The sequence below is a fragment of the Pseudochaenichthys georgianus genome, chromosome 8, assembly GCF_902827115.2.
Source record: "Pseudochaenichthys georgianus chromosome 8, fPseGeo1.2, whole genome shotgun sequence".
In the NCBI taxonomy this organism is placed as follows: domain Eukaryota; kingdom Metazoa; phylum Chordata; class Actinopteri; order Perciformes; family Channichthyidae; genus Pseudochaenichthys; species Pseudochaenichthys georgianus.
The window spans coordinates 23,900,202-23,923,337 of NC_047510.2; the positions used below are offsets into that span (position 1 = coordinate 23,900,202).

Sequence of the window (23,136 nt, forward strand, 5' to 3'; positions counted from 1 at the left end):
AATAATATCTTTATTTTTCAAGGTTTTGCACGCAAGATATATATTCTTGTTAAACAATATATACTTAGCCTCTTGGTATCATCAATTGATGAATGAACTCTGAATATATAAGCTTAGGTGTTTCATTGTGTTTTGTCATATAGGCCTATTCCCAAAACACTGCTGTTTTTGGGGCTGTTTTGGGTGTTTCGACGGACTGCTGGAAGAGACCACTGGAGACCCCCCAAACAAAAATCAAAGGTCTGTCACCACCACCCCCCCCCCCCCCCCCCTCCGGCGATTTGGAACCCCCACTCTGGTGCACTCTGGCACTGTAGACGTGATCACAGCGATTTGGAAAGCGCCCTCCGGTCTTTAGTCACACCCACTTATTTTGTTGTTTTCCATTATCTGAGCCAGTGGTAGCATGTAGATGTTAAAGAGAAGAGGCCCCAAGATGGAGCCTTGAGGTACCCCACATGTCATATTTGTCAACTCAGATGTGTATTTACCTATAGAAACAAAGTTGTTTCTGTCCTTTAAGTAGGATTCAAACCAATTTAGAACTGTCTTCGAAAGTAGACCGTAGACCCGTCTTTGGGACAAATGTGTCAGTCAGTACAGAATAAATACATTAGCAATCGAATGAGTATAAAAACAACATCACTTCTTAGATATTTCATAATTAAAGGTGAGTGACATATTAGGATATCAATAAAACATGTCAATGTTATTGGGTGTGATTTCAGTAAAAACAGCAAGTCATGGGGTTGTCTATGTAATTGTATTTGACCTTGGTTACCAGATTTTTGTCACATCAAGTGTTTTTGGTTCATCAAACAGTTTTATGAATGACTAAAGGCACATTTTATTTCCGTTTTCATAAGAATCGAATTATTTAAAAAAGTAGGGCTAAATTATAAAGTTGATTCAGACAGCATTTTTTAGATTGATTCAACAACACAAAACAATATTACCAAAATAATAATGAAATTCTACCTACATTAATGTTTTCACTTAGTTCAAATAACTATGGTAGCTTTTGTTGTTCTAGCCTATGCATGTTCTTTCTATTTTTGAAACGATTTTGTTTTATGTCGCTTTTGTTAATTCACATAAAGATAAAAGCGAAAAAAGTTTCTCGCAGCAGCAGAAGTTTTGGCACTTTGTGTCCTTCTATGGTTGCCGTAGTTGTGTTGTAGCCGTGTTTACTCTTCTACAAACATGTTATTTCATTGTAACCAAATTATTTCACTAAAATACTGCTTGTCCGCTGTCTTGCAAAACAACAAATTTTTGCTACAGGACGAGGACGCGCACGCAGTTTGCTGGGAAGCACATGCTTAATATGAATAGTTCCGACACTGAACTGCTCGATAGATAATTGTTAGCTCACAGCTAACAAATCCAGCTGCCACAGAGCCAATTGTAACAGCTCAACGCCCACAAAATGAACACAACTGTGAGTGTAAGTGATTATTGTTAAACTATAAATTCATGACAGCTGTCTGTGATAGTTACAACTTACTCTACTATTAAATATGTACCAGTGGTGCAAAGTGACTGAGTAGATTTACTCAAGTTCTGTACTTCAGTACAATGTTGAGGTTATTGTACTTTACTTAAGTATTTAAATGATTTGCTACTTTTTGTTTATACCCCACTACAATTCAGAGTCAAATCTTGTACTTTTACTTCACTAGATTAATTTAATACATTTAGTTACATATTTGGATTGATTTCGTGAAATATAATCAACACTTAAATAACACTTTATTTATAGCCTACATGGAGTAACATTCACAAGCTACTCTGCAGTATAACAAGTAATTAAAACGAGCTCCACCGCAGCTTTGATAACAATTTAATACATCAATAATTATAATCAGAACATATGATTTATATTATTCTGAAATGGGCCAATCTGTTTAATGAGTACTTTTACTTTCTGTACTTTAAGTATATTTTGATGCTAATAGTTTTGTACTTTTACTGAAATTATATTTTGAATGCAGGACTTTTCAATTCAATTCAAAACCTTTATTTATCCATGTAAAATCCCATTGAGATCAATGATCTCTTTTTCAAGGGAGACCTGCAGCAGTAGGCTCCACAAGAAGACATAAAAACATAAACAACAAAAGGACATCATACAGCAAAATGTACAGGGATTACAATTGACATATTTAACCACATGTACAGGTACCAACAGCATCTGATTTTGTAGCATCCAACCGAGCTTTAAAAACATGTAGTGGTACTAGCTTGGTAATTTTCCATTCTTTTTGCAGACTGTTCCATGTTAGTGGAGCTGCACATCTAAAAGCTTTCTTCCCTAAGACAGTCCTAGCACTTAGCACATTTAATAAAACCACAGCATGCGATCTCAGGCAATAGGTACTTTCAATTCGCAGAGAGATCAGGGAGCAGATATAAGATGGTAGTTTATCCAACATGGCTTTGTAAATGAAAAAGTACCAGTGACTGAGCCTCCGTACAGTAAGTGATGGCAAAACCGCCTTGGTATACAGGGTACAGTGATGCGTAAGTGCTTTACAGTTTGTCACAAATCTCAGTGCACTGTGATACGCAGCATCTAACTTGCTCAGGTAATTGGCAGGAGCATTCATAACAAATCACCATAGTCCAGCACAGGTAAAAAGGTCACAGTGACTAGCCTTTTCCTGGCCTCAAGCGAGAAGCAGGACTTGTTCCTGTAGAAGAAACCTAGTCTAACCCTCAGCTTTTTAAGCAGGTTATTTACATGCAATTTAAAAGTGAGACAATCATCAAGCCAGATACCCAGGTATTTGTAACAGGTAACCACTTCAAGTTGTATTCCTTGCGTAGTTACAATATCCAAAGCAGTCTCCGGTGTATTTTTAGCTTTAGCTTTAGAAAAGAGCATTACCTTGGTTTTATCCACATTTAAAAGAAGCTTAAGCTCAGAGAGCTGAGCCTGAATAATGTTAAAAACAGCCTGTAATTTAACAACAGCCTCGTTAATCGAGGGACCTGTACAGTACATAACGGTATCGTCCGCATAAAAATGTAAGGTTGCTCCTTCGACATTTTCACCTAAACTATTAATATAGATAGAGAATAATAGCGGACCTAAAACTGAACCTTGTGGTACACCATTAGTGATGTTTAACCACTCAGAAGACAGCCCATCAAACTGAACACATTGGGACCTTTCAGAGAGGTAGTTCACAAACCACCCCACTGCATGGCTGGATATACCAATACTGACCAGCCTCTGCTTCAAAATGTGATGATCGACGGTATCAAAAACTTTGGATAGGTCAACAAATAGAGCTGCACAACTCTGCTTATTATCTAAAATACTCGTAATATCATTAACCACTTTCATTGTGGCAGTGATGGTGCTATGTTGCTTTCTGAAGCCTGACTGATGTTTAGACAGGATGTCAGAGTATTCCTACACCCTGGTACTTCTACTTTTACTTAAGTATAAGATCTAAATACTTTTCCCACCTCTGTTATTTACACCATACGGAGCACAAGGTGTGTATAGCAGCAGAGCTTGAGTGAGCTGTCGCCTCACATCTCTGATGAGTATGGGTCTGCTTTCTCACTTTACTGCAGCTATGCTCCTGCTGCTCTTTGCCTTTTTATGTTTTTACATCAACCACTTGTCTATTCATCAGACCAGACTGGTTGGATCAGTTTCTGATCAGCACACTGAAGCACATACAATACTTGGTTATTATTATCCAGCAAGACCACAGAACAAGTCAGTAGAAACAAGGACTGTTATATCCAGAGCTGATAAATGCACCCTGGCCCCAGAGAGTCGGTTTGACTGTGCTAGGGACAGGCTGCTCAGCAGGAGAGAGTGTGAAGAGAGGGGCTGCTGCTATGCCCCCCTGCCTCACTCTGCAGGACCACCTTGGTGCTTCTACCCCAGTTTGTACCCTGGCTACAAAATGGGTCCCCTCACCCCCACCACACAAGGACAGGAGGCCACCCTGACTCGTGCCACCCCTTCATATCTCCCCAAAGACATAGCCACTCTACACCTAGAAGTGACAGAGGAGGCTGCAGGCTGCTTACACCTCACTGTGAGTACCCAATGTCCATGTAAAACATAAGATGATGGACATGTTGCAGTGCCCACTAGGGTTGATTTACATTTTAAGTATAGATGACGGTAGGCTAATAGGATTTTACTTTTCATTTGCATTACACATATTGTTATGATTTAACAGAATTGATTTTCCATGAAATGTCTCACCAAAACCCATACAAATTCAGATAAAATAGGTAAGGTTGTTACATTTTGTATCTGTTTACATTTGCTCACATTGTCTAAAAAGTCTGGGAAAGAAAGCGAAATGGACTCTGTACCACCCGGACTTCTCTAGTATTATGTAGTGCATTCATTTGTGAGTAATTTGTTGTAGACAAATAAGGTCTAAAGATCTGATTGTGAACTATTTTTTTATATAGTATTTTATATATACTTTTTGTATTCTTTGTTTTCGAATTGCGTTTAAAAAGCACTCTGAATCTGGCTTACATTAATATGTTTTGTGTTGTATGCCAAGATAGGCTTGTTATAAACTAAGGGTGAGTCCATAATAACCTTTATTTATTTATTAATATGTATGAGGTCAAGGGATTAGACCCTCTTCAATTCTGCCTTGGAAAAAACTGAAATGATATTTGTTTTCTCTCAAGTTTAAGGACCCATCATCTCAGCGATATGAGGTTAAGCTCCCAGCTGGTGTTCCTCAGAGCCCAGCTGATACCCAGGATGCACTCTATACCACTGAATACCAGGCGGAGCCATTTGGCTTCATAGTGCGCCGGAAATCTAATGGAAGGGTGATGTGAGTATCTCTGTTCTGTTTTAATATTTCTGCATTTTATAGCTGCCGTCATAGAAACCGTCTATAAAGCCTTACTAATCATTAATATAAAGATCCTACTTACTCACACTTAGTCATATTATACCTTTTCCCACCATTATAGTCATATTTTCTACATCTAGTGTGATCACTTCCTTATACATTTCAGTAAATATTGTTTTTTTTTACATTTATTTAAGTATATTTATCTAAGTCTGTGTTTTCTATAATTTGTAACAAAGGAACACAGTGTGCTTTCATTAGTGTGGTGCGCCCTATGTTGTACTTTGCCGGTGTTGAACTATATATGAACTATCTAATTTTGTTTCCATTAGATTGTAAAGATATACCTAATAGTGACCAGAGAGTGTATTTATGTCCACTATTTATATTGAGAGCCTGGGTCACAGAGGGTTCTTTTATCTCATGTAGTCTTATCAGTCATGGATAACACAACTGCACCAAATGAGCAGCGAGGTGTTTTCCCTAATCAAGATTTTCATGAAGTGCATGTGTGTTTGTTCTCTGTGTCCCGCCTGTCCAGCATGAATACCACGGTGGCTCCTCTGTTGTTTGCTGACCAGTACCTGCAGCTGTCCACCACGCTGGCCTCTTCCCTTGTGTCTGGCCTCGGGGAGCATTACACCCCCCTCCTCCTGGACCTGAACTGGACTTCTGTCACTCTCTGGAACAGAGACATGGCGCCCCACGTGAGTAATTTGCAGTCTGAAGGGGTCAAGAGAAGAAAAAGCAACATCTGAAACAGGAAAATAATATATTTCTTCTTTGTTTATTTTTTTCTAATGATGGTGAAATGGAAAGTTTACCCTCTTCCAGCACAAATATAATCGGCACCTTTATAATTAATAATAAATTGTAATATCTCTAATTATTTGGATGTTTTGAAAATCAAGCTGTCCTTGTAGAGCAAGGGTGTCCAATCTACGGCCCGCGGACCATTTTGAATCGGTCCTCAGCTAATTCAAAAGGTATAATGGAATATGGCCCACAAATGAAACTTGTGTTTGTCTTATATTGTACTTCTTAAATATAAATGTAAACATATATTACACAGTAGTATTCATGTGTTAATAAGATTTTTTTTCTAATACATTCAGTCAATTAAAGTTGGAAACATTTTCTAACAAATCTTAGTTGATAAGAGAAAAGCCCAATGACTTGTTTCCATAACAAGCTGGAACACCCTTCCTATGTCTCCTTATTATAATCAATCTGAGGCTTCTGTTTTAAGGGCTGAGCTGCCAACACTCACAAGCATCATTTACCTACATTTGATTGATTTTAACTTATAACTGAACTTATGAGGCAATATATCTCTAGTGAGTGGCCCAGCCCTTCGTATATTTTTCTGTATGTGGCCCTCGGTGAAAAAAGTTTGGACACCCCTGTAGAGGGTCAAGCTTTTGTCATTTACTCCCTCTTTGTCTGTTGTGTGATCAAGTTGTTAATGTTGACACTTGTCTTTCTCTACAGGCTGATGCTAACCTCTATGGCTCCCACCCATTCTACATAGTCCAGGAGGAGGACGGCTTGGCACATGGAGTTTTCCTTCTCAACAGCAATGCAATCGGTACCTATCTGAATGTTCATGTTCCACGGCCACTTTTGTATCCATACCAAACAATTCAGGAATATTTATTATTGCTGAATATCTTTCCAAATGTCTCTGCAGAGGTGATGTTGCAGCCGACCCCCGCTCTCACCTGGGTGGCTATCGGTGGAGTCCTGGACCTGTACGTTTTTGTGGGTCCTGATCCTCAAAGTGTTATACGACAGTACCTTCAGGTCATTGGTACGTCTTTACAGTGTTCACATTCAGAAACACATCTTCAGGTGGCAGAAAAAATAGGTGTATACAGTACACACATTAGCAAGATATAAGTGTAGATTTAGGCAACATAATGTGTTTAGCTGTTACCATTTATCTATCTCCAGGCTATCCTATGATGCCTCCTTATTGGTCGTTGGGCTTTCATCTGTGTCGCTGGGGTTACACGACATCTAATACAACCCGGCATGTTGCACAACGCATGCACAATGCAACATTTCCCATGGTAAAGTACTCGTAAATCCTTCTTAAATGAGAGTAATTATTACAGCTGTGCATTTACAGTATGATGTTCACATTATTATTATCACTTTATTAATCAGTCCAACTGCTGTAACGTCTTCAGATACTTACAATACTGATGTCCAATTGAGATTATTTTGCTTTGTTTCCCACCAGGATGTGCAGTGGAATGATCTGGACTATGCAAATAAACGCAGGGTGTTCACGTTTGACCCGTGGCGATTTGGAGACCTCCCACAGATGGTTGACGAGTTCCATAAAAGTGGCATGAAATACATCCTTATCCTGGTGTGACATATTTATGTTTAAATAACTCACCAACTATTAATGCTGATTTAACTATGAATCAATACTTTAGCACATGCATCGGTTATTTTGATTGTTTTGATGTAGAGAAAATCTCGATATAATCATTACTGATTACAGTTATTTTTCAGTAGATGGCAGCAAAACGTTCTTAACTTGTCAGTCATGCTTTTGTTTCCGTCTCAGGACCCTGGTATCAGCAGCAGCAGCCCCCCTGGCACTTACCCACCGTTTGATGATGGGCTGAAACGAGACGTCTTCATAAAAAATTCTACAGGACAAATCCTGATAGGGAAGGTTAGACTTTTTTCTGGGGATGTATGGTTTTTCTGTCCCATTTTGATGTGTGTATGTCATGCAAATGTATATATTGTGTATCTAGGTTTGGCCAGGCCCCACAGCCTTCCCCGACTTCACCAACCCAGAGACCGGACGCTGGTGGGAGGACTGCATCAGAGATTTTCATTCTAAAGTTCCTGTGGATGGTCTATGGATTGTGAGTATTTAAAGGGGCCCTAGTATGATTTTTGGGGTTTACCCTTTCCTGTAGTGTGTTATATAGGTTTTTGTTCATGTAAATAGTCTGCAGAGGCTTAATCCAAAAGTCCATGCCAGAGGGAGTTTCTCAACATGTCACAGTAGAGGCACAAAGTATAAATATACTAGTATAGTAGTATAATATGTCCTCTTTAAACAAAACAGTGCAACGTTTATTTTGCCACAGATACTATCACTTAGACATCAGTTATATCAGGGTTTCTGTTCAGAGGCATGTTGTGGATTGGTTTGTGTGCACCTTAAATCACATTAAGAAAATAATTTGTATTTCCCCTGTGCTCCGCCCAGGATATGAATGAACCATCCAGTTTTGTGCAGGGCTCAGTGGAGGGCTGTCCTGACAGTGACCTTGAGAACCCGCCCTTCACACCCAGTAGGTGTATTGGATCAGTGTTACTAGCAGGAAATTAATACAGACTTTATACATTTACATTTAATAATAATAATAATTCATTACACTTTTCAAGGCATTTGTAGTCAGTTTATACATTGAAGTAGATGTGTAGATAATGTACAAACACCATCCAAATAACTATAAATGCATCACTGATGGCAAAATATATTGCATTCATGTTGGCCTGTGTGTCTCCCTGACTTTTATACAAACAGGGCTTGTTGGAGGCCAGTTGAACTCGGGAACTATTTGTCTTTCGGCCCAGCAGAAGCTGTCCACTCACTACAACCTGCACAATATGTATGGACTGACGGAGGCCTCTGCCACTCACAGGTGAGACCATGCAGTGGTGCTGATGCATTTTGACGAGCTAGTTTTGCAGGGAGAGGACAAGGGGACAGAGTCACTGTAACATCACCCATTAGATTGTTGACTCCAGCTTCTGAAGCCTCCACCTATCCATGTGGCTGTCTCCATCGTAGTCTTTGAAACCATTATCGACACAAGAGGATGAAGCTGACCATTAATTTGTTGAGTCATATTTAACTCTCAATAGCTAAAAACACACTGACAGGCTAAAGGTTATAGGACAAAACAACACAAGCACCTTGTGGTAATGGCTTTTCAATCACACATTTGCCATCCTCTTTATAATCTAATTACCTCTCATTTACAAAATGTATATCAGTATGAAGTATTCAATTGAATTCAAAACCTTTATTTATCCAGGTGAAATCCCATTGAGATCATTGATCTCTTTTTCAAGGGAGACCTGCAGCAGTAGGTTCCACATGAAGAAATAAAAACATAAACAACAGAACAACAAAAGGACATCATACAGCAAAATTACAGGGATTACAATTTACATATCTATCCACAGATAGAAGTATGTTAATCTTGTATCAGTGTGTTTAATATGTTTCCTGGGGTAATAATTCAAGTGGGTAATTTGATCTCATTGACTTATTTTTGCAAAGAGAGACGTTGCCCCCTGCTGGCTATTTAAAGAAATGCAGGTTTAGGGCACAAACCAAATGTTTCCACTTTGTTATTTATCTTTGAGTTACACAGTACGGGAATAGCAGCAAAAAGGGTAATAATGGCCATTTTATGGAAGACATCTTCTCTAAAAGGACAGTGTTAACACATTTAACAAAAAAGGTAATATCTTGACAAATTGAAAAGGTCGTTATTCATGTTTTATCTTTTAGTAGAGCTAAAGCTATATAGCTCATTCAAATTCAAACTGCACTTGCATTTGTTTAGCTTGTTTAAAATGAATGAATAGAAAGACAGCCTTTCTTTGAGAACATGCATATAACAATTGAAAGACATATATTGGAGGTCACCAAAGAATATTTAGGCCAAGTTTTTCTTTGGCTTTTGTTTTTTGTTCTGTATTCATCCCGGTGATGGTTGTCATCTGCAGCGCTCTCATGAAGGTACGAGGGAAGAGACCCTTCGTCCTGTCTCGCTCCTCCTTCCCTGGCATCGGACGCTTCTCTGGAGTCTGGACAGGAGATGTCCGGAGTGACTGGGAGCAGCTCCGATACTCCATCCCTGGTGAGGTCATGTAGCTTTTGAAAAGTCATTCAATTGTGTTGTTACACTGTCACTGATGTTGGCATGAATGTGATTATTCAGTGGGATGTTGGCCTTATGGGGCCATGTATGTTGGAGACATTATTTTTAAATCTTTTTTGATGTATTCACGGATTGATTGTTTTTGATTGACCTTTTGAACCTATTCCCCCTCTAGCTGTGCTGCACTTCGGCCTGTTCGGGGTTCCCCTCGTGGGGGCGGACATCTGTGGTTTTGGCGGGAACACCACTGAGGAATTGTGTGTACGCTGGATGCAGCTCGGGGCCTTCTACCCATTTATGAGGAACCACAATGACAAGCCAAACGCTGTGAGACAGAGACACTGCTTTTGTTCTCATGTTTATGTCTGTTTGTTAACTGGTGTGCTTCATTAATGCATTTATTTATTTATAGAGCGCTTTTTCTGGAAACAGGACAATTCATAAAAACACCATCAAATCATTAAGTTAACTTTAGTGTACTTTGTTTATGTTAAATGTTTTTAAAGATGTCAGAGAAAGCCTTGAATGTGTTTGCACTGTGTCTAGAGCAGTCCATCAGTTTCATGTATTATGAATAGATGTAACTCTATATCTTCTCATTGTCTGTGTGTTTCTATGTGTCCCCCAGCCTCAGGAGCCCTATGTTTTTGGGCAGAAGGCCCAGGCAGCCATGCGGAGTGCATTGAACCTTCGTTACTCCCTTCTCCCTTTCCTCTACACACTCTTCCATCATGCACACACCTCTGCTGACACTGTAGCCAGGCCACTCTTTGTGGAGTATGTGTCTTCTCCTCTGGATTCCCTATTGTCAACATAAGACAACGTGGTTCAGTTTCTATAACATTATCTTTCTCTTTCTTCCTTGTCTACTTCCTTAGGTTTCCCACTGACCCTAACTGTCAGACCATAGACCGACAGTTCCTTTGGGGGAGTTCCCTTCTCATCAGCGCAGTCTTAGATCGGGGGGCAGAAGAGCTGGCTGCTTACCTGCCCCCTGCCACTTGGTACAGCCTGTACAATGTGAGCTCAATTTCAATACATTTTTTGTTTGTGTACTGTCAAAGACCATGTTTGAGGTTTTCTGTAGTAACACGTGACTTAAGTGTTTGCCTTTTTCCTTTCTGGATCGGGTCATTTATTTATTATTTATGGTTTATTTGATAGGAACAGAGACAGACTTTAAACAGGTGTCCGATAACATGTTCAGAGAGACTGCTAGTTTGCAACCGTAGAAGGCTTTTTATAAAACTAAAGGATTAGAACAGTGAGGTAAAAAGCAGATTAAAATAAATACTGAGATACTTTCAGCACACTTGAAGAACCTTGCATTTAAAAATACAATTTAAACTTGTTTTGAAATTTTATATGGTATGATTTAACAAAACAGTTCTCATTAATATCTATCCAAGATCTTCCTTATTGTTAGTGTCGTGGTTCATTTTGTGAAAGGAAAGTAACGGTATAATGTTATATTAAATAAAGAAGCAATTATAAAACGTATGGTTTTAATGTTGTACTACCCTGTCTTTTGCAAGTGTCCTCATTATTTCAAGCTTTAATTGTAAAATAAGCTTTTTGTGTTGTGCCCTCTAGGGTCAGCCTTTCTACAGTAAGGGTCAGTACCTGCTCCTGCCAGCCCCCCTGGACACCATCAACGTCCATGTGAGGGAAGGACATATAATCCCCCAGCAGGTGGGTGCCAACATGCAGCTTATTACACATTTGGTGGATTAATTGTTAATAAACCAAGTGGGAACAAATTAAAACTGATTAAACAAGAGCTTGAATTCCTGTTTATACTTGCCCTTGCTTTAGCAGAATACAGTTTGAGGCTCGTGTAACAAAAAATAAGATCATTTAATCATTGAACATTCTCATTTTTGAAAAGACAATTGTGACCCCTGTATTCAAACAAGTCACATTAGACTTTAGGCTGTGACATGGCGCCTATGATCAAATGGCAACTATAACTGTCATGTGTTCTGACTGACTTCCTAAAGCTGAAAACTAGCTGAAACACTTTGGAAAGAAGAGCACATTTGTTTGTTTGTACTATCTTTAATGTTTTCTTTGCTCTGCCTTTTGTTGTGAAGGAGCCTGCTTTGACAACGACAGCCTCTCGCAGAAACCCTTTCTTCCTGACGGTGGCGCTGTCAGCAGGAGGCTGGGCCCGGGGAGACTTGTTCTGGGATGACGGGGACAGTCTCGACACCTTTGAAACGGGAAATTATTGTTACGTTATCTTCATGGCTGGACAGGTAGGAAAGGAACGAGTGGTATTTGCATTGGGAAAGCTGATGAGCAAATAGTTAGCATTTTACTGCACCACTACTTGACACAAAATTGAAGGGACTCAACTCAATACTTGACATTACTTTGATCTAATATACTTAGACTAAAACTAAAAAATAAATGATCCCTTAATGTCTTCAGTGTCAGGTGGTGAGTGATCCCCTCAGGCTTAATGGGGCTCTGGATGGTCTGGTTCTTGGAGGGCTGCAGGTTTTCGGGGTTCCCTCCCCACCCCTATACATGTTAGCCAATGGGGAAAAAGTCAGGGATTTCATGTACCGCAGTGACACCAAGGTAAATGATCTGTGACTTCTCCCAATTGACTCATTATGCCTATTGCCTAATGTCCTTTTACCAAATAAAGCTATGTTTTTTATTTTACTTCCCGCAGGTTCTAACAGTGACCAACCTGGCCTTGCCCATGTCAACGGTGTTTACAGTCCAATGGGCTCTCTGATGCACTGAACTCTATTACCCAAGAACCATAGGGAGCCTTGGTATTTTTCCTTGTTGCTGAAAGATCAGCTGCATTTCTTTGCTTTGTCCCAACCATCCCAGACCCGGCGATGCACCTTCCGCTATGCTACCTCTTTATCCAAGAACTGCTTTGTAAGGAGGAGTTTAAAAAAAAAAGGGAGCTATCATTTTGACATTTTATGTTTTCTTGAAAGCCTAAATTTTCTGCTGATAATTTGATGTATTGTAAATATATATATTTCAATTATTTAATGGCTTTTTTTACCTGTAGCTTAGCAGTCAAACGTGTGGTGTCACTGTTACATCAGTTTTGTAAACCTTTGTTACTAATAATGCAGATACATACAAATGAGTCAAGATGAATTTGAATTTCCCACATCACTGCATTTGAGCACTCATCAAAAAAACATTGCATTATTACAGATATGTTTTTATCAACTTAATTTGACAAAAGGAAAGTGTTAAAAGGGAACAAAGAAATGTTTTTTTACAAGAACACTGTTCTATCTTCAGATATAACATACTGTTTTTATTGTGAATACTCCACCATCATTGTACAGGATCATGTGTTAAATAAATATATAAATTGTTTATTGTACATTTTAATAGGGGAATTTCATATATTATTCTCCAAGCCGAATCTACAACAAATCCGAAACTAAAAACGAAATTCGATATCATAGGCAGTACATCGCTTATTATTAATTTAGAAAGAAAATAAATGATGTATTATTGCCTGAACTAGAACAGTTTTTTAAGGGAAAGGTAAACCCTCCAGCAGCGGTGTGAGAGATGCTCTGACTCCAGCTCTGGTCCTGATGATGGACTGCATCATGCAAGCTTTAGCAGTGACCTTTAAAACGTCACTGAAAGAGATGAAAGAGGATACGATTTTTAAGGTAGGATAGGTTGATGATTACCATAGTTTTTTAATATATATATATATATATATGTCTTTATGTTTTAAAATGCCGTCAGCCCTCAGACCCGGCGGCAGACATACGTCTCTGGGCGGGCATTTGATGTACCAGGGCGGGCCCATCCCGAAGCTTACATTTCCCGGGAAAACTGAACCCAACACCTGCAGGGGGGTCTTGGGAGATTCTCCCCCAGGAGATTTTTTGAAAAACTAACATAAAATACACATTCTGGTCCTCTCTTGAGAAGAAAAATAAATAAATCTATTACTACACAACATATTTAAAAAAAAAAATGAATGCCATTTCAGTTTTTTGTTACTTTGTTCTGAAAGCTGAACCTGCTGCTCCCCACAGAGAGAAGAGGGAAGAGGCTGTGAATTACTTTACATTGTGGATAAGGGTGGATTGCCCCCATTGTTCTGTGTCAAAATGAAAGACAGCCCACACATCAATCATCAAACCGTGGGGTCTTATTTAATTACGTGTTGATTTCTATCAACACGTAATGTTGTATCGATGTATATAGAGATGTACTACAGCAAAAATATTCTCCGTCGGGACTTCCTGCAACAACACCACGTCGTTATCTGGGCCCTTTCTCATTTCATCAAATCCCCCTCCTCGACTCCTCGGTCCTCCGGTAGTGACCCGGAAATGAATTTTAGTGCGCCATGTTGAAGGACATCTCATTTCTCTAAATGCACTTCGAGGACCGAGCGTCGAGGAGGCTCTCTGGAGGAGCTATAACCGAGGATACACTGATGGGTCCTCCACGGCTCCTTCATGGATGCATTTCCGGCAACAGAGATGTTTCAAAGAGTCGTGACGCACGGCCGGACTTATCTCAGCCAGAGCCATTTAATAGAAGAGTTACGACATCTCCGTTCACTCCAATGGACCACTTTTCTACAGCAATGGCGGATCGTGGAGCCTCTCAATCGTTCCCCGGAAGTTAGCGCCAAGGCTGGCAGAGCTGTGGAGTTGCAGCATAATAGACCGTTCGTGACGGACTTTTAAAGGTAAGAAGAAGTTTAAAGATGTATATTGCGGATATTATCAGTACATCTGATTCAAATGAACATGTATATTAAAGGATGTCAGTGGATTATCCCTAAATTAGTAGATTTAGGGAACGTTTACAGATAACAGATTAAGCTAGCATACCGAAGCAAGTTAGCAACACACGTTGAACAGCCTTTTAATTGTAAATTCCGTTCTCTCTATGTCATTTGGTCCAACATGTTGAATTAGAGAAGAGGGGCTTCTAGGCGGGATTGTATGCCGGGGTGGAGGGAGTTAAATATAACTTTGGTGCGTGTAAGAGTGAGTGTTTTTAGCAGAGCCATATTGTGTCCTTGTGATTCTGTTGATTATTACCTGTCTGTATAATGTTGCAGCCCAGCTGATTCTGGATTGATGGCAAAGGGAGAGGGACTTAAGTGAGAGTGAAAACACAAGGTACGTTTAATACTACTGTTTTATATAAGTAAACACGTTATCTCCCCAAGGCAATAGGTGTGCTATATAGGTGTGTATAACCCTTTCTCCTGTCTGTTGCTCCCTCTCTCAGCACAAGAACCAGAGGGGGGTTCAATGGAGCCTGAATACCTGCACTGAGACCCTCACCCTGCACCCTGAGTCTCAACTCTGTGTTTTTCAAGCCTTTCCCTGTTTTTTTGTATTAAACAAAACATTAAGCTCTCCCAATGGTGTGGTTTTCGTTTTGTGAAAAAGTGCAAATGCAGTGTTTGTATATAAATCACATATTTTGTTGCTGTTGGTCGTGAAATTGCTCCTGCTGACTTGAGCCAGCCATTTTTTCCTCCGCTCTGTGTCAGTGGGGAAGCCGTACATTCGTACTCCTTTCTCTGAGCGATTTGAGCATCCCCAGGCAGCACAGCAAACCATGGTGGCTACTAGGAGGCAGCACAGCAAACCAGGACAACACGGAGGAAAAGGCACCGACAAACTGCATGATATGCTCTTCTATGTTTATTGAATTCCATGTATTTGCAATGGATGTTCCTAAAGCAACACATTTAACATCATCATCATATCCTGTCGGTCTCCTGTCCTTTCTGAAAGCCATAAAGACGACATTAGTCATTTAGATAACTTGTGTCCTCAATTACCAGGGGATTACTGAAACTACCATGAATTTAAGAAAATGGTAGAAATGAATCCAATCTGAATTTTAAAGCATTACTTTAGATCCCCTCCCTCTAAATGTATCAATAAACACTAGAAAGTGATCCTCCTGACTACCATACAAGTTTAAGAAGATAATATTGGTTTGAAAGAATTCAAAGCTATACATAAACAGCAACGGGCTCTTTAACCAAGGCACTGTTAGTAACATGTAAACTAGTTGTTCACACTAATCCTAATATTATCACTTAATATTAGCAAATTCGATTTTATTTTTGAAAACATATTGATGTAAATACATACACATATCGATTTGTTGTATAAATATTGCAAATCAAAACCTTTATTCACTAATAATTACCAAAAATCGTAGTTCTATCTCCTGTTATCAATGCATTCACATTGCCCGCCATGAACTTCCGGGGAACGATCCCTCGTCTACATGAACCACGTGACGATAACCGTTTTTGGACTTCCGGTGTCGTAACTCTTCTATTAAATAGCTCTGATCTCAGCCAATGACAGCTTTGCATGCATCCCCTGGATATTATTTTAGTAGACAAGCAAAATCTGCGCAGACCTGCACAGTTGCGATCAACGTCTTGCTAGTGCGTTGCATGATGGTTAGTCTATAGAGGCTTCTCAATACTCAAATTTCCCCTCCTTGACTCCTCGGTCCTCCGGTAGTGACCCGGAAATGAATTTCGGCGTGCCATTTTGAAGGACGTCTCATTTCTCTAAATGCACACCGAGGACTGAGCATCGAGCATCGAGGAGGCTCTCTGGAGGAGCTATAACCGAGGATACACTGATGGTTCCTCCACGGCTCCTCCGCGGATGCATTTCCGGGAACGGTGGAGGCGTGACGTACGGCCGGACTTATCTCAGCCAATGACTGCTCTGCATGCATCCCCTGGATATTATTTTAGAAACTGCTTTCATCGCAACGAGATGTTTACAGTGAGAACAGCTGTGAGGTCCTGCAGAAAGCAGAGCAGTGTGTAAAATATATATCACTCAGTATAACAGGCATACTCTCTTTATTTGCTTTAGTTTAGTAGATATATACAAACAAAGAGGCGATATTTTTCTAAGACCATTTAGTGCTTCACATAATAAAATACACAACGGCTGTAGCCTGATTATATGCTTTAGGACAGTGTGTAAGTGTGTGTGTGTGGTAGGCTACAGTGTGTAGGTGGGTGTTGTACAGTGCGCAGATGCGGCGGAAAGACAGGTCTCAGTTGGTTTGGTGTCCTCTGCTTACTTTTAATACTTGCAAATACAACTTTTGGCCCGTAATTTCAATTCCCCATTTCAGCGACCAGAGAGAGGGGGGGGGGGTATATCCAGTCTCTGATTGTGTTACGTTATTATGAGAGTGCTCTCATACTTTAAATTGCATATATTTATATAAATATGTGTGTGTGTGTGTGTGTGTGTGTGTGTGTGTGTGTGTGTGTGTGTGTGTGTGTGTGTGTGTGTGTGTGTGTGTGTGTGTGTGTGTGTGTGTGTGTGTGTGTGTGTGTGTGTGTGTGTGTCCGCATCTGTAGCCTGTTATTGTCTCATTATACCGCACTCTCAATGAATTCAAAGTAAATAATGGGGTAACAATGTTCAGCTGATCTAACAGAGATTATAATATATGACAAAACACACAGCTGATGCAGCTGTTGCCACTAATAATGAACGGACGTCGCTTTAATATGACCGCTCAGAGGAGAGGAGTTCTCATTTCTTTAAACGTCTGCTGCTTCCCCTCCTCTCTCCTCGGTTCCCCTCCGCATCTCCTGTGGGCGGGACTAAGTCTCGAGGAGGGGAGTCGAGGAGGGGACATTTAAGAATTGAGAAGCCTCTTATGTCACTACCCGATCCGTCACCCTGCCCGATCGGTTCTGCGCATGTGCGAGATGGTCCGGAAGTCCGGACGGCAACTCAAGATGGACACTTGACACAGTGGCTTTTAGCAAAGCTCAAAAAGAAAAACCGAGAGAGATGAGTTATTGTTATTACAACGTGACTTCACTATTATTTAACAACTCTTTTTATTGGGTTCTTTTATTTGGGGTTAAGTACATTGTCAGAATAACTGAGAAATATATTTAACTTCTGTTAGACAGCTATCATACTGAATAAATATTTACTGTGAATGTATGCAAAAATGTATGGCATATGGCTGTCTAACAGAAGTTAAATTCATTGCTCACTTATTCTGACAATGTACTTAACCCCAAATAAAAGAACCCAATAAAAAGAGTTGTTAAATAATAGTGAAGTGACGTTGTAATAACAATAACTTATCTCTCGCGAGTTTTCCTTTTAACAATAACTTATCTCTCTCGAGTTTTCCTTTTGAGCTTTGCTAAAAGCCACTGTGTCAGATGTCCATCGTGGGTTGCCGTCCGGAGTTGTCCAACATGGCGGACCCTCTCGCACATGCGCAGAACCGATCGGGCAGGGTGACGGATCGGGTAGTCACAAGAGGCTTCTCAATACTCAAATTTCCCCTCCTCGACTCCCCTCCTCGACTCCCCTCCTCGAGACTTAGACCCGCCCACAGGAGATGCGAGCGGAGGACCGAGGAGGGGAACCGAGGAGAGAGGAGGGGAAGCAGCAGACGTTTAAAGAAATGAGAACTCCTCTCCTCTGAGTGGTCATATTAAAGCGACGTCCGGTCATTATTACGTGACAACAGCTGCATCAGCTGTCGAGTGTTTTGTCATATTTTATAATCTCTGTTAGATCAGCTGAACATTGTTCCCCCACATATTTACTTTGAATTCATTGAGAGTGCGGTATAATGAGACAATACCAGGCTACAGATGCGGACACACACACACAAATATATGTATATAAATATATACAATTTAAAGTATGAGAGCACTCTCATAATAACGTAACACAATCAGAGACTGGATATATCCCCCCCCCCCCCTCTCTCTCTGGTCGCTGAAATGGGGAATTGAAATTACGGGCCAAAAGTTGTATTAAAAGTATTAAAAGTAAGGACATCAAACCAACTGAGACCCGTCTGTCCGCGGCATCTGCGCACTGTACAACACACACCTACATACTGTACCACACACACCTACAGCTGCTAAAGCATAATCAGGCTACAGCCGTTGTGTATTTTATTATGTGAAGCACTAAATGGTTTTAGAAAAATATGGACTCTTTGTAGATATCTACTAAACTAAAGCAAATAAAGAGAGTAGGTCTGTTATACTGAGTGATATATATTTTACACACTGCTCTGCTTTCTGCAGGACCTCACAGCTGTTCTCACTGTAAACATGAGAGCAGGTTCTCAAATAATATCCAGGGGATGCATGCAGAGCTGTCATTGGCTGAGATAAGTCCGGCCGTGCGTCACGCCTCCACCGTTCCCGGAAATGCATCCGCGGAGGAGCCGTGGAGGAACCATCAGTGTATCCTCGGTTATAGCTCCTACAGAGAGCCTCCTCGATGCTCGATCCTCGGTCCTCGGTGTGCAGTTAGAGAAATGAGACGTCCTTCAAAATGGCGCGCTGAAATTCATTTCCGGGTCATTACCGGAGGACCGAGGAGTCGAGGAGGGGAAATTTGAGTATTGAGAAGCCTCTACAGTCAAAAGGCTTGTTTGAGACAAGCAAGACCTGCGCAGACCTGCGCAGTTGCGATCAACGTCTTGCTAGTGCGTTGCATGATGGTTAGTCATTTTGTCCGACTTGCTCTGGAGGCCCGCCCACATGAGACTTTGAAATATCGCGGGACAAAGACGCCCGCAGCCTTGAGAGCGAGGCGACACATCCATTCCCATTTGTCATCATTGTTCCACAATGTTTATCATCATGAAATTAATATCTATATATTTTATACTATACTGCTTACCGTTTTCATACTTTATATATCTTAGCATATTCATACACACTGTTCATACTGCTCACAGGCTGCTAGTGTATATCTAGTGTATTCATACCCCACTGTTTATTCATCATTCAATTCATTCTATATGTTATTCTGTAGATTGTGTACATTACTTTCCACTTCGCTGCTTGTTGCACCTGGTTAGAAGCTAAACTGCATTTCGTTGTCTCAGTACCTGTAATATGTGCAATAACAATAAAGTTTATCTTTAAGTTAAACCAAATCATTAAAATAAAATCTGTTGTAATGTAATGATTTGGTTTAACCTTATTTATTGAATACATCATTTAAAATGGCAAGATTAAATCAAATTACATCCATGTTGTACACATCATAAAGCTTAAAGTGGCAGCTAAAGAATTAACACAGCAGCAGGTCTGTTCAATTCATGCTCATGAAGCTTCATGTGTGCGGATCTGAAGGGACTGATCATTTGTAGCCTGTCCACCTATCAGTTTTGCAAACATTAAGAGGGAGGAGCATTTCTAATTATGGAACCCAGTCACTGGTGTGGTTCCTCATCATGACTGAATTAACAAACCTATATAAAGCAATAGTGATCACCTTTGTCTACAGTGGGTAAAATGGAATTTGTGGTGCTTACACTGCGTGATGGACAGGGAGACATCACTGTAAGAGTCTCACAAGACATTTCCCAAAGACTACAAAATGGTGAGTAAACAACTAAATTGCATTCCAACAATCTGGATATGATTTTAAATGATGTAAATTATTTTTCAGATAACAGTTTAGCAGCTGCACTTATGCAGCAAGCAAGGGCTGCAACAAATGCACAAGGTAATCTATCATTTAAATCAAAAATGGTATTGTCTTTTAATGCAAATCAAACAAATGACATATTCATGTTTATTGTAAACAAATATTTAATTTTCTCTCAATCACAGTCCCTTTAGATCATGTCATTCTCCATACAATACATGTGGGATTTCTATTGCATCCACTTCATCTGCAACGAAAAACGCCAACGCAATTTCCGCCATTGCAAACCCAGCCAGTCAAGCTGACTCCGAGTCCGAGCTGTCCGACTTAAGGCCCTGACACACCAAGCAGTCACCAGAGGACTAGCCGACGCTGAAGTCGGCTGTTGCCTGGCCGTGTTCTCCTGCGTTTTGGCCATGTGTCGCACGGGAACACCCCGCACCGACTTCAGTGCGTGAGTGGCAATAACTCTCCTTACCAGCAGGCGGCGGTAGTGTGTATTCGTCATTCAAAAGAGGCAACAACCGGAAGACAGAGAAGAAGAAGAGTATCTTTTCTCCGTAATATCATACAGAGCTGGCCTCTCCTGGATCAAGGTGATGAGCAGGTCTTCGTTTGCATGGGATTTGACGCTCATGGAAGCACGGCATTCGTTTGTGTCGGCTGCCATTAAAGGCAATGTGAGCCTCCATTCTCATTGGATAACGGAGAATTGTACACCCGGAAATAAGTATTCCCCTTACTGTCGATTGATTTTACAGTGATATCTGCACTACTCATCGACTAAAAAACACCAGATTATCCTTGTTAATTACACAACATTGATTGGTTTAAATTGTGTGCAATGCTTTTGTATTTTTCCCCTTCGATTCGGAGAAACAAATATTTGTTCGGAGTAAAGGATGGCAGAACTACCCAGAATCCCCAGCTATCGTTTGGACTACACCAGCGTTTCTCAAAGTGTGGGGCAGAGATGTGATAGGTGGGTCGCGAACATTTTTTTTATTTATTATTTATACACTGGTGGAATATCAAAACAACGCCCTGCCCGGGGTGCAAAACGTATCAATGAAAAGCGACCCTCTCCCACACAAAACAACACCCAATTTGTGTTCTTTGAAATTGAAAAGGATATTGCATTGTGTTTGTTACTTTCGTTGCAGTTGTATGTCTTAAGTGTAATTTGGCATGCTTTTATTTTGAAGGCAAGTTTACGCTGTTGACAGTTGTTGTTGCTATGGAAACAAGAAACGTTTCACAGCGGGCGGAACTTGTCATAAAGTCCGCGATAATAAAGCCCACCCATTTAGAGGGAAGATATGATTGGTCAATTGTACTGTCATTTGACATTACTCTCGTTCAGTTACTATAGCTGGCCCTCTGTGAATTCATAGCTGGACGTCCAATCAGCTCCTGTCTTCACAGACTCTCAGAGAGGAGCTTCTTTCATTTAACCCTTCACATTCAAACAGAAACTGAATAGGCAGATTCAAAGGATTTATTTCTTTGGAAATGTTATTTTAAATACAATCAAGTTATTTTTGGTAAAACTATTGACAAATATTACTAAAAACATATTTAAAAAATATATATAAAGAAAAATATAATTTGTTTTAATGTTTTTAAATATTATTTTGTAGAATATCTTAGGCCCTCAGAGACAGGCTCGCCACTGGTAAAAATCTCTCATACACACGTGTGAAACGCTCTCACAGACACACACAACAGCGTTGCAGTCGGGAAGAAAAGCAATGTGGAGCGAGAGAGCGAGAGAGCAAGAGAGAGAGCACACCTTTATCTATTTAATAAAGTTGTACAAAATAAAGTAAGAAATCATCAAATGTGTACTATAGCAGTGGTTCTCAAACTTTTTCTGTCATTCCCCACTTTGAACAGGTGGGCCTTTTCAAGCCCCACCTGTTCCTCATCGCTCCAATAAAATGGTAGGCCAAGCTTAAAATTGTCAAATGTATCGTTCTATAACAGGGGTCTCCAACTTTTTTTAGGATGAGGGTTACTTTCAAAAAATAAAACAAGTCGTGAGCTACTTTTACTCCTCTTTTTTGTTTTTTAGCAGTGTATATATTTAGCACATTTTAACATTATTATATGCTACCTTTAACCTTTGAGTGCTGTTTGGGTCTGTGGGACCCGTTTTCAGTGTTTACTAAAATAAAATGTATGCAATTTAATTATTTTAACCTGCTTTATTTGGTGGTGGACGTCACATCCTCGAGGGTCCGGGGGCATGCACCCCCAGGAAGATTTTTTTTAAATGTTGAAGTTGAATGCATCAATCTGGTGCACTTTGAGCTAGGGCTGCTCAATTAAATCGTATTTTAATCGCAATTACGATTTTGGCTTGCAACGATTATGAAAACAACATAATCGAAATAAAACGATTTTATTTATTTTTTAAATAGGTTTTTCAGTTGAATTATACTTAAAGTTCAGGGTAATCAACTGTTAAAAACATACTTTTCAAATTATTTTCTTCAATAAATTGATGTTTTTCAAAGTAAATGGTTAATCGTTTTTAATAATCGTGATATCAATTATTGACCCAAATAATCGAGATTATGATTTTTGCCATAATCGAGCAGCCCTACTTTGAGCCCAACATGAATTTATGGATACAGCTCTCAACACTCAGATGAAAGGGAGTTGTATACTTTTCAAGAATCCAAACATCTTTAGAATATGATCACAACAAATCATTTAAACTTGTTTATTCTTATCTTATGTTACCTAGTTAGCATTCTTTCTTTTTATTTATGCATATTTGACTAATCACTCCCCTTTTAAACTGTTTACTGTCCTATAGTACACATTGGAATGATTTCTTACTTTATTTTGTACAACTTTATTAAATAGATAAAGGTGTGC

General features: G+C 39.9%; 1 protein-coding gene and 1 long non-coding RNA gene across 2 annotated transcripts; both read left to right on the forward strand.

The window, feature by feature from the left end:
* Nucleotides 1-1,095: 1,095 nt before the first annotated feature.
* gaa (alpha glucosidase) lies at nucleotides 1,096-13,154 on the forward strand. The gene is made up of 19 exons (XM_034088397.2): nucleotides 1,096-4,064; nucleotides 4,684-4,835; nucleotides 5,398-5,563; nucleotides 6,348-6,444; nucleotides 6,547-6,666; nucleotides 6,810-6,928; nucleotides 7,102-7,233; nucleotides 7,438-7,548; nucleotides 7,634-7,747; nucleotides 8,098-8,182; nucleotides 8,419-8,536; nucleotides 9,633-9,766; nucleotides 9,963-10,114; nucleotides 10,416-10,564; nucleotides 10,666-10,807; nucleotides 11,381-11,479; nucleotides 11,881-12,045; nucleotides 12,221-12,373; nucleotides 12,471-13,154. Exons 1-19 carry the CDS (start codon nucleotides 3,555-3,557, stop codon nucleotides 12,534-12,536), a joined length of 2,784 nt encoding a protein of 927 aa, XP_033944288.1. The 5' UTR covers nucleotides 1,096-3,554; the 3' UTR covers nucleotides 12,537-13,154.
* A 1,230-nt stretch (nucleotides 13,155-14,384) lies between these two features.
* On the forward strand, nucleotides 14,385-15,177 carry LOC139434254 (uncharacterized). Its single transcript, XR_011643632.1, has 3 exons — nucleotides 14,385-14,495; nucleotides 14,874-14,934; nucleotides 15,047-15,177. It is a non-coding gene; the product is annotated as an uncharacterized lncRNA (long non-coding RNA).
* The last annotated feature ends 7,959 nt before the right edge of the window (nucleotides 15,178-23,136 follow it).

Coding starts and splice junctions, on each gene's coding strand:
- gaa (XM_034088397.2), top strand. CDS start 3,555: ATGAGTATGGGTCTGCTTTCTCACTTTACTGCAGCTATGCTCCTGCTG. Junction 7,748..8,097: donor CTGTGGATGGTCTATGGATT/GTGAGTATTTAA, acceptor TGCTCCGCCCAG/GATATGAATGAACCATCCAG. Junction 12,046..12,220: donor TTATCTTCATGGCTGGACAG/GTAGGAAAGGAA, acceptor TAATGTCTTCAG/TGTCAGGTGGTGAGTGATCC.